Source organism: Lupinus angustifolius, chromosome LG11, assembly GCF_001865875.1.
Source record: "Lupinus angustifolius cultivar Tanjil chromosome LG11, LupAngTanjil_v1.0, whole genome shotgun sequence".
NCBI lineage: Eukaryota > Viridiplantae > Streptophyta > Magnoliopsida > Fabales > Fabaceae > Lupinus > Lupinus angustifolius.
In genome coordinates this window covers 34,860,344-34,872,820 of record NC_032019.1, presented here as the reverse complement: position 1 = coordinate 34,872,820, position 12,477 = coordinate 34,860,344, and the positions used below count along the sequence as shown (strand labels likewise).

General features: G+C 31.4%; 2 protein-coding genes across 3 annotated transcripts in view; one reads left to right on the top strand and one right to left on the bottom strand.

The window, feature by feature from the left end:
* Positions 1–5,016, top strand: part of LOC109359114 (uncharacterized WD repeat-containing protein C2A9.03-like) — a 5,902-nt gene extending 886 nt beyond the window's left edge. For both annotated transcript variants that reach the window (XM_019603643.1, XM_019603644.1), the window contains 7 exons: positions 891–977; positions 3,452–3,586; positions 3,674–3,784; positions 3,872–3,963; positions 4,047–4,152; positions 4,243–4,329; positions 4,429–5,016. In XM_019603643.1, coding sequence (XP_019459188.1) covers positions 891–977; positions 3,452–3,586; positions 3,674–3,784; positions 3,872–3,963; positions 4,047–4,152; positions 4,243–4,329; positions 4,429–4,842 — 1,032 coding nt within the window. In that variant the 3' untranslated portion in view covers positions 4,843–5,016. The remainder of the gene's footprint in view (positions 1–890; positions 978–3,451; positions 3,587–3,673; positions 3,785–3,871; positions 3,964–4,046; positions 4,153–4,242; positions 4,330–4,428) is intronic.
* On the bottom strand, positions 5,556–11,498 carry LOC109359576 (protein NRT1/ PTR FAMILY 4.1-like). Its single transcript, XM_019604277.1, has 6 exons — positions 11,434–11,498; positions 10,460–10,565; positions 8,545–8,762; positions 7,773–8,180; positions 7,223–7,329; positions 5,556–6,408 (listed from the first exon to the last, which is right to left on the bottom strand). Exons 1-6 carry the CDS (start codon positions 11,434–11,436, stop codon positions 5,667–5,669), a joined length of 1,584 nt encoding a protein of 527 aa, XP_019459822.1. The 5' UTR covers positions 11,437–11,498; the 3' UTR covers positions 5,556–5,666.

The window sequence follows — 12,477 nt, the reverse complement described above, 5'->3', positions numbered from 1 at the left end:
TTTTTGCTTTTCCTTTCCTTCCAAAACCCAACTCACGAATGCACCCTGAGTCCGGATAAAAAATTATTACATCCACATACTACAATTTTACTTGGGTCGTTAACTTATGAAAATTTATAATTAAGTTCCATATACTGATATACATGATCTTGTGAAAATTTAATTGAATTCCTCATACACATATCCCTTAAGTTTATGATTTTTTCCCCTTAGGCCTTGTTTAGGTGTTGGGTTTTGGAGGAGAAGAGGAGGGATGGCTTTGGAAAGCCTTCTCCTTGTTTGGGAGTTGGATCAAGGAGAGGGAAAGGTTCTGGAGGTTTCTCAAACCCTCCAAAACCCTTCATGTGTGTATTTTTAAAGTTCCCCTAATTTGGGGATTTTTTGAGATAAAATGTCAAAATAGCTAAATATGTTTAGTAATAATATATAATTACATATTATTGTCCATTTCTCATTGTTAATTACATTTTCAAGGGGAAATAAAAAATGTTCTTACATTATCATTAGTTTATCTTCCTTTCATCTAAATTTCGTACTCCCAAACAAGGGAGAGAATTTCTTTCCTTTTCCCTCTTCCTAACCCTTTGATCTCTCTCCTTCCTTTTCCCTCCTAACTCCCAAACAAAGCCTTAAGAGGAATAGTGACCAAATTGAATTTTTATCAGAAAGTTAAGTGATGCACAAATGTGAATGGATTGGGTGGATGGGTTAAGGGAACAACAAAACTCTAGAATGTGAATGAACAACAATTTTTATACACATATTAGGGACTTAGTTAAAATATTTTCAAGTTTAGAGACCCATTTGAATTTCTCAGAATGTTAATCCAAACAAAATAATTAAGCCTTTTTTGATATCGTATATCTAAAGTTTTTCATTTTGGTTTACAGGAGTGCTTGAAAGTACAGAAAGGGATGACCTTCTATGACTTCCAGTTCAATACCAGGCTTGTCAAGTCCACAATTGTGCACTTTCAGGTAGAAACTTTGTTCATAGTTACTTAACTGTTAATCTCAAGACATTTGCAGTATTAGCCTGATGATTCATTTGCAACATATCTTTTTTCACACTGCTATATGTTGCATTTAAATAAAGATTGCGGTGGTTAAATAACTAAATGCTATAAATCATTCATTGCTCTGATATGTTATCATCTTTATTTCAATTTGGTATTTCGTAGTGCTAGTATGTGGTTTTTCTTTAGTTCCGTTTTTCTTTTATTTTTTGAATCTTTTATGAACTATGAAGTACGAACTATTTTTATCTGATAAATAGATTCTTTGCTTTAGTGCAGGGAGTTCATACATCATAATGCTATTGGCAGCAATATCTGGCTGCTGCTTATAATCGTATCTGACTATATAACAAGTTTTGTTATGCATAACTTTGGTCTTGTATTTTTGCAGGATCCAGTGATCTGGATTTACATACGCATTGAATTAAAGGCCCCCCTCTTTAATATAAGGATATCTAAATTAAATGTAATTATACATGTATAAATTTCCAATCAACTTGACACCCGAGAGAACCTTACAAGAGTAACTTTTGAGAACCTTGTCTTTCCGCATGAACCTATTGAGAAATTTTGTTAATAACCATCTTTATAAATAATTCTATCCTGGTTATTTTATGCAATGGCCAAATGAAAGAGTTATAATAAATTATTAAGCAAAGATGTTTCAGCACCAGAATAAATTCTCTAAATCCTATTTATTTGTTGCGTTGTACACTATTTTTTAAAAAAACATTTCTTGAAAACAAAGCAAAATAATGAATCAAATTTTCGAAGGAATCATCTCCTGTAGTGCCACTTGCCACATATTATTTTTCTACCTAAAAGACAGTTTCATGCCAATTTATGAATATGGATGTGACTTAGTTTCTTAGATTTGATTATTTCCTGTGAGGACTGATTTTGTTCCATCTGTATGCTGTTCTTGCATTCAAAACAATGATGCACACACAGTCACCTACCACATCTACAAAGAACACTTTTTGATAAGAGCTCTATCAGCATTTTGTGATCTTCTTCCACTATTTTAAATGAACTTATTGCTGATCAAGATTCAATGCACATGGATTGTATCATAGCAATACAGTTTCTAATTGTGTTTTTGCAATCTTACACTACGAAATCTTTGCTTCCTTAATTCCAACAATCTGTTTGGCCTTTGGGTCTCCGCAGCCAAATATTTTAGGCCTGTAAAGCTATGATTGATATGCTATTATTTGTTAAATGCTAGGAGGAAAGCTTATCTGGTTGACATGATTTTCTTAAATTCTCTGTTTAAAAGGGTTAATTTGGTGGATGAGACTACTGGTAAAGCAAACAGGCTGTCTTATTTACTACTTGTGTGATTGTGTCACAAGGGCAATAATTATATGATAGATGCTGTACTTATGGAGTTGCAGAATGGCATTATAGCTGCAACAGTGGAACAATATTTGCTTAGTAATTCTCAAGATAAGGTGTCAATAATCTGTTTGTTCTGTTTCCTGCATTCTGAATAATTTTGGATTCCGTAGTTCTTTCCCAGTATTACGTATTATCGTTTATTCATACATTTTATGCATTCATTCAATTCCATGACCATACATATTTGTGCAAGAAGTGGTATAGCATTATTTGTTTCTGTAACTTAATTTATTGCTTAACCTGTTTATGCATTTAGGACTTCTATTTCTCACTTTATTAAAGCAGGTGGGAAATCAGCAGCTTGGGAGGACCTTATTTTATGGTATGATAGGTTTGAGAGGGCTATAACAATATCTGTTATTAGTTAGCATTGATTTGTCCTTATCAAGAAGGGCTTTGCCTGTTCATGTTTGGCTGTGTATTTCTAGGATCTTGTTTATGGAATAGTTTGTTTTGTTACTGCTATTAAGTTATTCTTCTACTTTGATAGTCTATTACCTGATTACTGCTGTTGATGTTGTAAGATCACACATACTTCATCCACATTTTTATAATCATAAAGCACTTGGTTTAATTTATTGGAGTGATGTGTGGTTTAGTTAAGGTTTTGTATTTTCTTGATAGCCTTCTTGTTTGTGATAATAACCTCTCACCAAACAGGGATGATTCTTTTTTTCCATGTTCCTGCATGATTAGTTGTCTAATCACCACTCCGCCATAACAATAGCCTTTCCTGTTTTATATCTCAGTCTGTCTTTCACGTTATCTTTTCTACAGAAATCTGGGTCATCAATGTGTTTCTACCTGACTTGATGACAATCAGTGTACTACTAATACAATAACTTAATACTGTATACCCTTTAATGTAGTGTCCTTCATAATCTAACTTTTAATTTAATTTGTTAAGGATAGACCCATCTATGATTACCATGTCCTGTTTAACTCTGTTTGGTTAACATTATTGAAGATTTTTCTTTATTTTTTCCTTTTGGGTGTTGATATTGATTTCATCAATATGTTATCTTTTCTGTGCAGTTGAGGAATTTGTTGTGGGCAACATCAAAGCATGACGTATACCTTATGCAAAACTACTCAGTGATGCATTGGTCCTCATTACTACGAAGGGGTAAAGAAGTGCTTAATGTGGCCAAACCGATTATTCCAACCGTTGTACGTAGCTAAATTGGTCATGTGTCACATGTTTTGTTTTTACCAGTCATTGGATCTGACTGTTGTTTTGACTTTTGTTTTTTGCAGAAGCATCCTGGATTTTCAGCTAAGCCTGTCTCCAGAGTTCAAATAAGTACCATGTCTGTTAAGGAAAATTTGATTGTAGCAGGTGGTTTTAAGGGTGAGCTAATTTGCAAGGTAAAGTAGATAATGAGTTCTTTCAATAGAATAATCAATCACATGAAGGCCCTGTTTCTTAATATGTGTAAATTATTTGTGGACCAGAATTTGAATCATTCTGGAGTTGCATTCTGCAGCAAAATAACTACAGATGATAATGCCATGACCAATCATGTGGATGTTTACCGTAATCCAACGTAAGCTTATATTTGTCGAGCCTCATGTTTGAAAATTTGACATTGGTTTGCTGTGAAACTACTAATAAGCCTTTACTTTGCAGTGGATCAATGAGGGTCATCTCAGCAAACAATGATTCCCATGTTCGAGTTTTTGATGCAGAGAAGTTCGCTTCTCTTTGTTGTTTCAAATACGATTGGTCGGTTAATGTGAGTGTCATCATCTGATATCACTCTTACTCTATATCTTCACCTCTTATAACACTAATAACAATTGTTTTCACATATTTGTCTTTATAGAATACTTCTGTTAGTCCAGATGGAAAGATGTTAGCTGTTCTCGGCGACAGTACTGGGTGCTTAATAGCTGATGCTAACACTGGAAAGGTATTTTTCAATGTGGTGCATCTGTTTTTTAGGGCTATACTATCCTTAATCTTTTATCTAGTTATTGATTATTCTTTACTCTTTTATGGTATCTCTCAGGTTACCGAGAGCCTAAAAGGGCACTTAGACTATTCTTTCTCATCAGCTTGGCACCCAGATGGTAGAATACTGGCTACTGGGAATCAGGACACAACATGCAGATTGTGGGACATAAGAAATCTTTCCCAGTCCTTAGCTGTGTTAAAGGGAAGAATGGGTGCAATAAGAGGCTTAAGTTTCGCAGCCGATGGCCGGTTTTTAGCCATGGCTGAGCCGGCAGATTTCGTTCATATTTTTGACTCAAGGTCTGGCTATGGACAGAGTCAAGAGATAGATCTATTTGGTGAGATTGCTGGTATATCATTTAGCCCTGACACAGAAGCTCTATTTGTTGGTATTTCTGACCGCAACTATGGTAGCTTGTTAGAGTTCACCAGAAGACACCATAATAATTATCTAGATTCCATGTTTTAGTGGTGTGAAGTGCATCTTCAAGATTTACAGTGAGCTACTCCATGTGAATATCTAGTGGAGGTTTTCTAAAATGGGTTTAAAATTTTATTTTGCAATATATTTTCACAGGGTTGTTTTTCTGTTGAAAGCAAGTTGTAAATTTTAGGTGTGGTATATAAATCTATTTTTGTTTAATGGTTGATGCTGTATATCAAAAACAATAGAATCAAAGCAATGTATTGCTTTTAATCTTATTTTATTTGTTTGTGTCTCACCTTGCAAAGTTTGCATGGGAGAAATTGAAGAATGAAGTGTAATATTTACAAATGGTAAATCCCTAGAAGTAGTGAACGTGCATGATGATGTCTTGAAAGTAATCATTCTGGCCATTTCAATTATTGTTGTAATATTGGCAAATGATATAGCAATAGTTGTCTCAATATTATGCTTTTTAATTATAATAATTGAAAAATGATATATTTTCCTACTAAATTTTTTTACTAATCATTAATTTAAATTAATGATTAGTTTATAAATAACACGTGTCACTTTCTTGTAGATAGAAGAATATAATAGGAGGATATAGCATTACTCACAATATTCTTAAAATTGGATAACTTCCAAAAAAAAATAAGTTTGACAACTATTTAAAAGAAAACTATAAACTGAAAAAGTAGTTTGTTTATAGCACATTACTGTAAGAGAGAAAAAAACAGAGAATGGATCCACACCTCATCCAGCACAAGATTACTTATATATAATAACACTTTATAAATACAACATTTCTATATTGCGGGACATTTATTCTTAATTAGCCTGTCCCTTCCACATAATAACCATGTAATTTAGTATTTCTTGGCAAAGTAAACATAAAACATAAAATTAACAATGTTAAGGATGCAAATAAGAGCATAGAAAAGGTCCAATCGATCATGATTTAAATCTTTTCCTCCTAGCCATTCCTTCCCAAATTTTCCACTAGCTGAATTAGTTATAGCCACTAACACTGAACTTATAAAGAATCCCATTGCACTTGAACACCATGATAATGCAGCACACATGCTTCTCATACTTTCATGTGCTTCTGAGTAGAAAAACTCAAGCATTCCACTCATTACAAGTGTATCTGCTACACTTACTAATATGTATTGTAACACTAACCAAAACACTGATATTGTAATATCATTCATGATTAGTTCTTGTTTCCTCTTAGCTTCAACAATAGCAGCCACTGCCATAGACATTATTCCTAGTACTAATCCAAAACCAACCCTTGAAAGTGGTTGGAATGTTTTACTTTGCATGGTGTCTTTGTGTCTATATATGTGTCTGAATTGCTCAAATATGGGTATGAAAGAAAGGATAATAGCTAGGGCAAAGACTGAGAGAGATTGAGTAGGGATTATGAAATTGTGTATTTTTCTATTCATGATGTTTCCTTGTTGCACTGAGAATGTAAGAAGTTGAGCCATGCAACAGTTCATCATAATTGTGGTAGCAAAGATTGGAAGAAGGGAAAGGAAGGACTTTGTCTCATCAACCATAGTTACATCAATTGCTGCATCAATCAAAGCTTTGTTCAGAAACCTGAAAAAAAGTTTACCATTTTATATATTTGAATATACTATATATAGTTTCTTAGTAATCTCTATACATATAAAAGAAAAATATAGGTGGTATAAAAAATGTATAGGAAATCAAATATTATGTTCAAGATTTGATGCACAATATGCTTAATTCTTAGTTTATATGATTATATTGGTTAATATAAGGACTTTCTTTTGTCCTTGTCATTTCCATTTTGTTATTTAATAAGAGCCAACTATTTCATTCTAAGATATATACAACTCCTGCATAATGAAATATTTCAAAAGGGTAATGGTGCATGCATCATATAATAAATATAAAAATGAAATCCCATCATTTGTCAATTTTATGCCATGACAAGTGTAAGTCATCAATATTATTAATAAAAGTCAAAAGAAGTAGTAATTACTATCACATAATTTTCATATTCAATCTTTATTCTTTTTAACCCTCTCTCTTTAATAATTATTAGAAACTTCCTTATATTACTTTTATTTTTCATCAATACATTATTACTCTTCCACATATTTTCTTATTTTTATATCCTCTTTTTCTCAACCTAAGAATAACAATAAAATTTATAAAGTTTTGTGTAGATGATGCCAACTATCATAGGTTATTTTCTTAAATGCTCTCTAAGTTTACATGTTGCATTTCCTATACTTAAAAATTATCTTAAAGGATATAACAAGAAGATAATACACTCTACATTAGAAAAATAAAAGTATAGATCGACCAACTTGACATGCTAATAGTTATAAGATATTTCAATTAGTTAATTATGATGAGGATGGTCAAAGAATAAAGATATTACTTTAATTTATCATGTGATTGCTCCCTAGCATGTGGTTGTGTTGTGGCATTGTGATTCACATTAACTGATGGGGATGCTCTTGTATTCTTAGCTGCAGCAACAAAAACCTTGAAATAGAAAATACAAGAATTTCAGACTTAACAATACATAAATTAATCATCAATATACCATGTAAATCATTAGTGACTTTTAAAACGATCAAAGTTATCACTAACTTTGAAAATACAATAAATCATCTATTAAGGGTCTATTACCTTGACCGATCACATTATTTTAATAAAAACGTCGTGCTCAAACTTCTCAATAAACTTATTTAACATAAATAGGTGAGACTCAGACTTCTTAACAAATCTATTAAACCTGACATACCAGCCAATATAATTTCATTAGGTATTTATATTAATTATTTTATATAATATACCCATCAAATAAATAAAAATTATATAAAAAAATTTTAAGACAGATTTGTCGACCTATTTAAATGACTTAGGTTGCAATATGTTAAATAGGTCGAGATTGTTTAAGTCGATGTCTTTTCTATATGCATCACCTTGATCATTCTTGTTAAAGGACTTCCAGCAGGGCGTTTGTTTCTGTATATTGGAAAACCAGCAACAAAGATGCATATGGCAAAAGTGAAGACTATAGCACATATCATAAAACTCAAACTCCATCCACAATTCTCTTCAATCCAAACCATAATAGTTGATGCTAGAAGTGCTCCACTACATATAGAAAAGAAATACCAATTGAAGAAAGATGAAATCAGATTCTTCTGCTTTTTATCATCTACTTGATCAGCACCATGTGTTTGTAAAGCAGCTTTCACTCCAGCAACTCCTATGGCTACACAATACAACCCAATATGGAGAATCGCCGCCGCAACCGGTGACGGTCTTGTGTTTTCCGGTGGCCGCAAATGGGAGTGTTGAGCTTGGTAAGCTAGCAAGATGAATCCCTACAAAATGTAATATCATTTAGTGTAAAAAATTATATACATTCAATATATTATTTACTATTTATTTGTATCACTTTTTTTAAGAGTTAATAATTATTAAATATGAATAGTGAATAATATAATGATAGTGTATACTATATATATTTTTTTCTCTATCATTTCAGGATTTAGTGTAAAATATAAATATACCCTACCAAAATAACAATAAAATGAAAAAACTCTATAGATTATACATGACCAAAGATTAAAAGACCAAGATTAAATCATGAATATTAGCAATTGAATAAAAGCAAAACATAAATTTAACATGAATGTGTCCACCACACCTATGATATTTGAACAAAAGATAGATAAAATGTGATACCATTAACTCTATTGCGCCAGAAAGTATGAATGTAGTGAATCTTGTTAAGTAAGAATCACAGATAAATCCTCCAACAATGGTGAGAATGTAGGAGCTTCCCATGAAGTTGGTAACCATTGTTGAAGATTCAGAAACTGAGTAATGCATATACTTCAAAAAGTAGTCCACCAAGTTTATACTATTGCATAAGAATACCATGCTAGACATTACCTCCACAACTGTCATAAAATAAATAGATATTACATTTTTTTTAATGTTAGACATGTATTGGAATAAACCCAACATAGAGTATTGAAATCAAATACTTCATGAATATATTTTAATATTTCTACCTCTATATATAGGACAATTTTTTACTTAGTTTTTTAAAGTTATTCTAATAAAAAATAGAATATAATAATAATTAAATAAATATTAACCTATTTTTATGTCTCAAATGTCTCGAATTGATTTTTTGTAATATTTTTTTCTACTTTATTTAAAGTTTATTTTTATATTCATTTAATATATTACACTGTAAATTTCCTTAAAATCCCATCTTGTATAATTTTCAAATTTTAAAATAATTAATATGGTAGCTGAATGATTATGATTCTCTATCTTAAGTTGGATCTGGTTTCATGCTTCATAACTATTCGTAAGCAAATTAAAAAATAAAAATAAAAACATTTTTTCATATTAAACAAGATAATAGAAGAAATGATGATAACACTTGTAAAAAATTAGATGGTAAGAGTGATTTTTAATTCTAATGGCAGGTTCATAACAAGTTTACTAGTGCAGGGAGCTGAGAGGTAGAAGAAAATGGAAAAGGGTTATTTAGAACACTTCAAAGAATTTGAATGTCAACATTTATAACTTTTGGGATATTAAACATGTTACTTTTAACCTACTAATTAAATGGATACTTATCATATTTTTAAAAATAATTAACTAAATAATATCATTTTTAAATACATAAATAAATAAGCTCAATTACTAAGATGATCCATTTTGATTTTAGAATTTCCTAACTCCTTTCCTATTTATGTATCTTTTTCTTGTGTTTCTGTTTGCTCCTCTTTTCTCATCTCTCTTATTTGTTTTTGCTTTCGATTGTGGTTCACTTGGGGCTAAGTATTAATATGCAAACCGAGATGTATTAGTGTGCGGTTCTCCGACCAAACCAATGAATCTAGTTTCTATGGTGGAAACACTAGGTTATGTATAGATTTAGAGGTGAGAGAATTACCTAGGCAGCTTTTGTGGCACAACCACTTCTCATATATGGATAGAGAGAAAGAAACATAACATGAAACACCAATCACATATTTGTTTGCTAATTGAATTTTGGTAAAAAAATGGAAAATTATAGAGTTATTTCATAAATATTATTATTAATTAACCAACTTGTAAATGACCTATGGAAATTCAGGTGAGTTATTGACATTCCTTATTGATTAACAGCAATTTATTTTTAATGTAAACATTAATGATGGGTAAAATGTTGATTGAATAGATACATACAAGAAAATATCAATAATCCCTCCAATTTGTATAATATTTGAGATGAGAACACAATTTTTATATATTTCTCTACTTTACATTTAATTACAAAAATTTTGGGCGGTACTTAGACTTGGGTCTATTGAGATCTTAGGAGGATAATTGTACATAATCTTACTTTTTCCCAAGCAAATAGGTTTTTTCCTAAATTTAAATGTATGACCTTCACGCCACATAATAAACAACTTTATCTTTATTTTGGAATGTTTAAATATGAAATATTTATGTATGATAATATATCACATCTTAAATATTCAAACATACCCGTATAAGTTGAATATCACTATGATAATTATAAATTATTTACTATAGTAATCACCATAAATAAAAAAAGAAAATAAATAAATAAATAAAATCAATTTTGGCTTACCACATGTAAGGATAGCAGCTCTTATTCCACCATGCTTTGTTGGATCTGCTTTCTTCCCTTTGTAGTCACAGTAATAATCATCGCTTTCTTTGTTAAGCTCAATATCCTGTGTGTTAAATCCAAAGGAAAAATTAAAAAGTTCCATAAGATGAAAAAGCAAAAACTAACCATAACTTAATTTGTTATAGATCTTTAAACTAACCATAACTTTTTAAATATTTTTTGTATTTGAAGCTTTTTACATGACACGTGACGTAAAGTATAGAAATTGATACAAAAAAATAGAAAGCCAAATTAGACATTTATCTCTATATAAAATATCAGCAATCGACAAAGCATAAGTGCAGTTTTACATATAAAAAATGTAGCAATAAATACAAAACAAGACAAAATTTAACGATGTCGTATTCAGCAAAGAGGATTAGTTAGTGGGAGTGACTATGATGAGAAAGTTTGGAATATTTGGTGATCTGGGTAGTTTCAATTTCTCTATTTGATATGCTTGACTTGAAGTGTGATTTGGTTATTTAATTTTTTTTCTTTTAATAGTTACATTCTTGACTCTGATGTAAGAGAATCAAAGCTACAAGGTACTTGTTAAGTTGTTATAGTTCAGTGCAATTGGGCTGTGGTAGTGGTGGTGATTGTGGTGGTGGTGGTTACGATGAGGTTGGTCCGTGTGGCTCGACATCGTGACAAACGTCTAGATTTGGCAATAGTGAGGTCAAGATCTTGAATAGGGATACTAGTGATTAGGGTGAAGTGAGTGGTGGTGATGATAATTATAGTGGTGACGAGTTGTGATAGTGTAATATGGTGATCTTAGATAAGGTTGTCAAAGAAGAGGTGAGTTAGAATAGGTAGGAGGGTTCATAAATAAAACATAACAATAAAATATAATAATAAATCGTAGAGTTTTCTTAGATCTAAAACCGAAGGTAGAGAAAATAATCTAGTAGTTTTCTGAAACATACCATGGAAGAAGGATTTTTTGCTACTTGATATGGCTCCTTTGTATAAGAACAAATGGACACAAGGGAATAAATTGAACTGACAATATACTTTGTCACCCTTTTATATATATATATATACCTTAGAACTGTGCGTTATTGATGTTGGAAATAATTGGGATTAGGGTTTCTTAGATAGGGATGGTAATGGGTACACGGATCTATGGGTACTCGCAAAAAATACCTACAACGGGTCGGGTTTGGGTTTGTGTTTTTGGACCTGTGAGTTATGAGACCCGAGATTTTAAGACTCGCTGTTGGATTAGTCTGGGTCCGGGCAATGAGGTACCCAGACCTATGAATACCCGAACTCGTTATTCATTCATATATACATATATGGGAGCGGATCCACTTACTCCAAAAGCAAGTTTGAACAACTTACTCCACATCTTAGCCAGCAATTATAGGAAAATCCAATAATTTGAATTAGTGAGTAGATTCATACCATCATATTTCTCTAGAATTGATTGTTAAGATGTGGAATATGTGAATCCATATATATCTTGTTAATTCGTAAATATAATTGACATGTTGTTAAACAGTGATGTCAGATAAGTAGTAATATGATGTTATGTTGTTAATTGATATGTGTAATATACTATTATGTTGATTGACAATTCTTATTAAATCAATTTTATGTCGCAGTGTTGAAATAGTCAATTTAAAATGTGTTTAAAATTTTTGAATGATTTTTTATAATTTTTTCTCTTGTTGATTACTTAAATAACATATAAGATTCTAGTAAACAAATACACAATACATAAATTATTGAAAAATATTTTTAATGTTTTCTTTTTTGTGGGTACCCACAGATTCGCTGGGTTCCCAAAGATCTGTGAGTAATAGACCCAACAGGTATTAGCATGGGTCTAGGGGGTCTGCGTCTAAAAATAAAGCAACAAGGCGGGTCCGGGTAATATACTACTTGGACTCAACCAAATTCATTGTCATCCCTATTCTTAGGTGATGTTAGTGCACTTTTGAAGGCTTGAGATCGATGATACAGAA

Bases quoted from the DNA above. Each gene is read 5' to 3' on its own strand.
- LOC109359576 (XM_019604277.1), bottom strand. The intron at 7,330-7,772 runs GTGATGCATATA...TTCTATTTCAAG, and splicing joins CTTTAACAAGAATGATCAAG to GTTTTTGTTGCTGCAGCTAA. The intron at 6,409-7,222 runs GTAATATCTTTA...ACTTTTTTTCAG, and splicing joins CAATCACATGATAAATTAAA to GTTTCTGAACAAAGCTTTGA.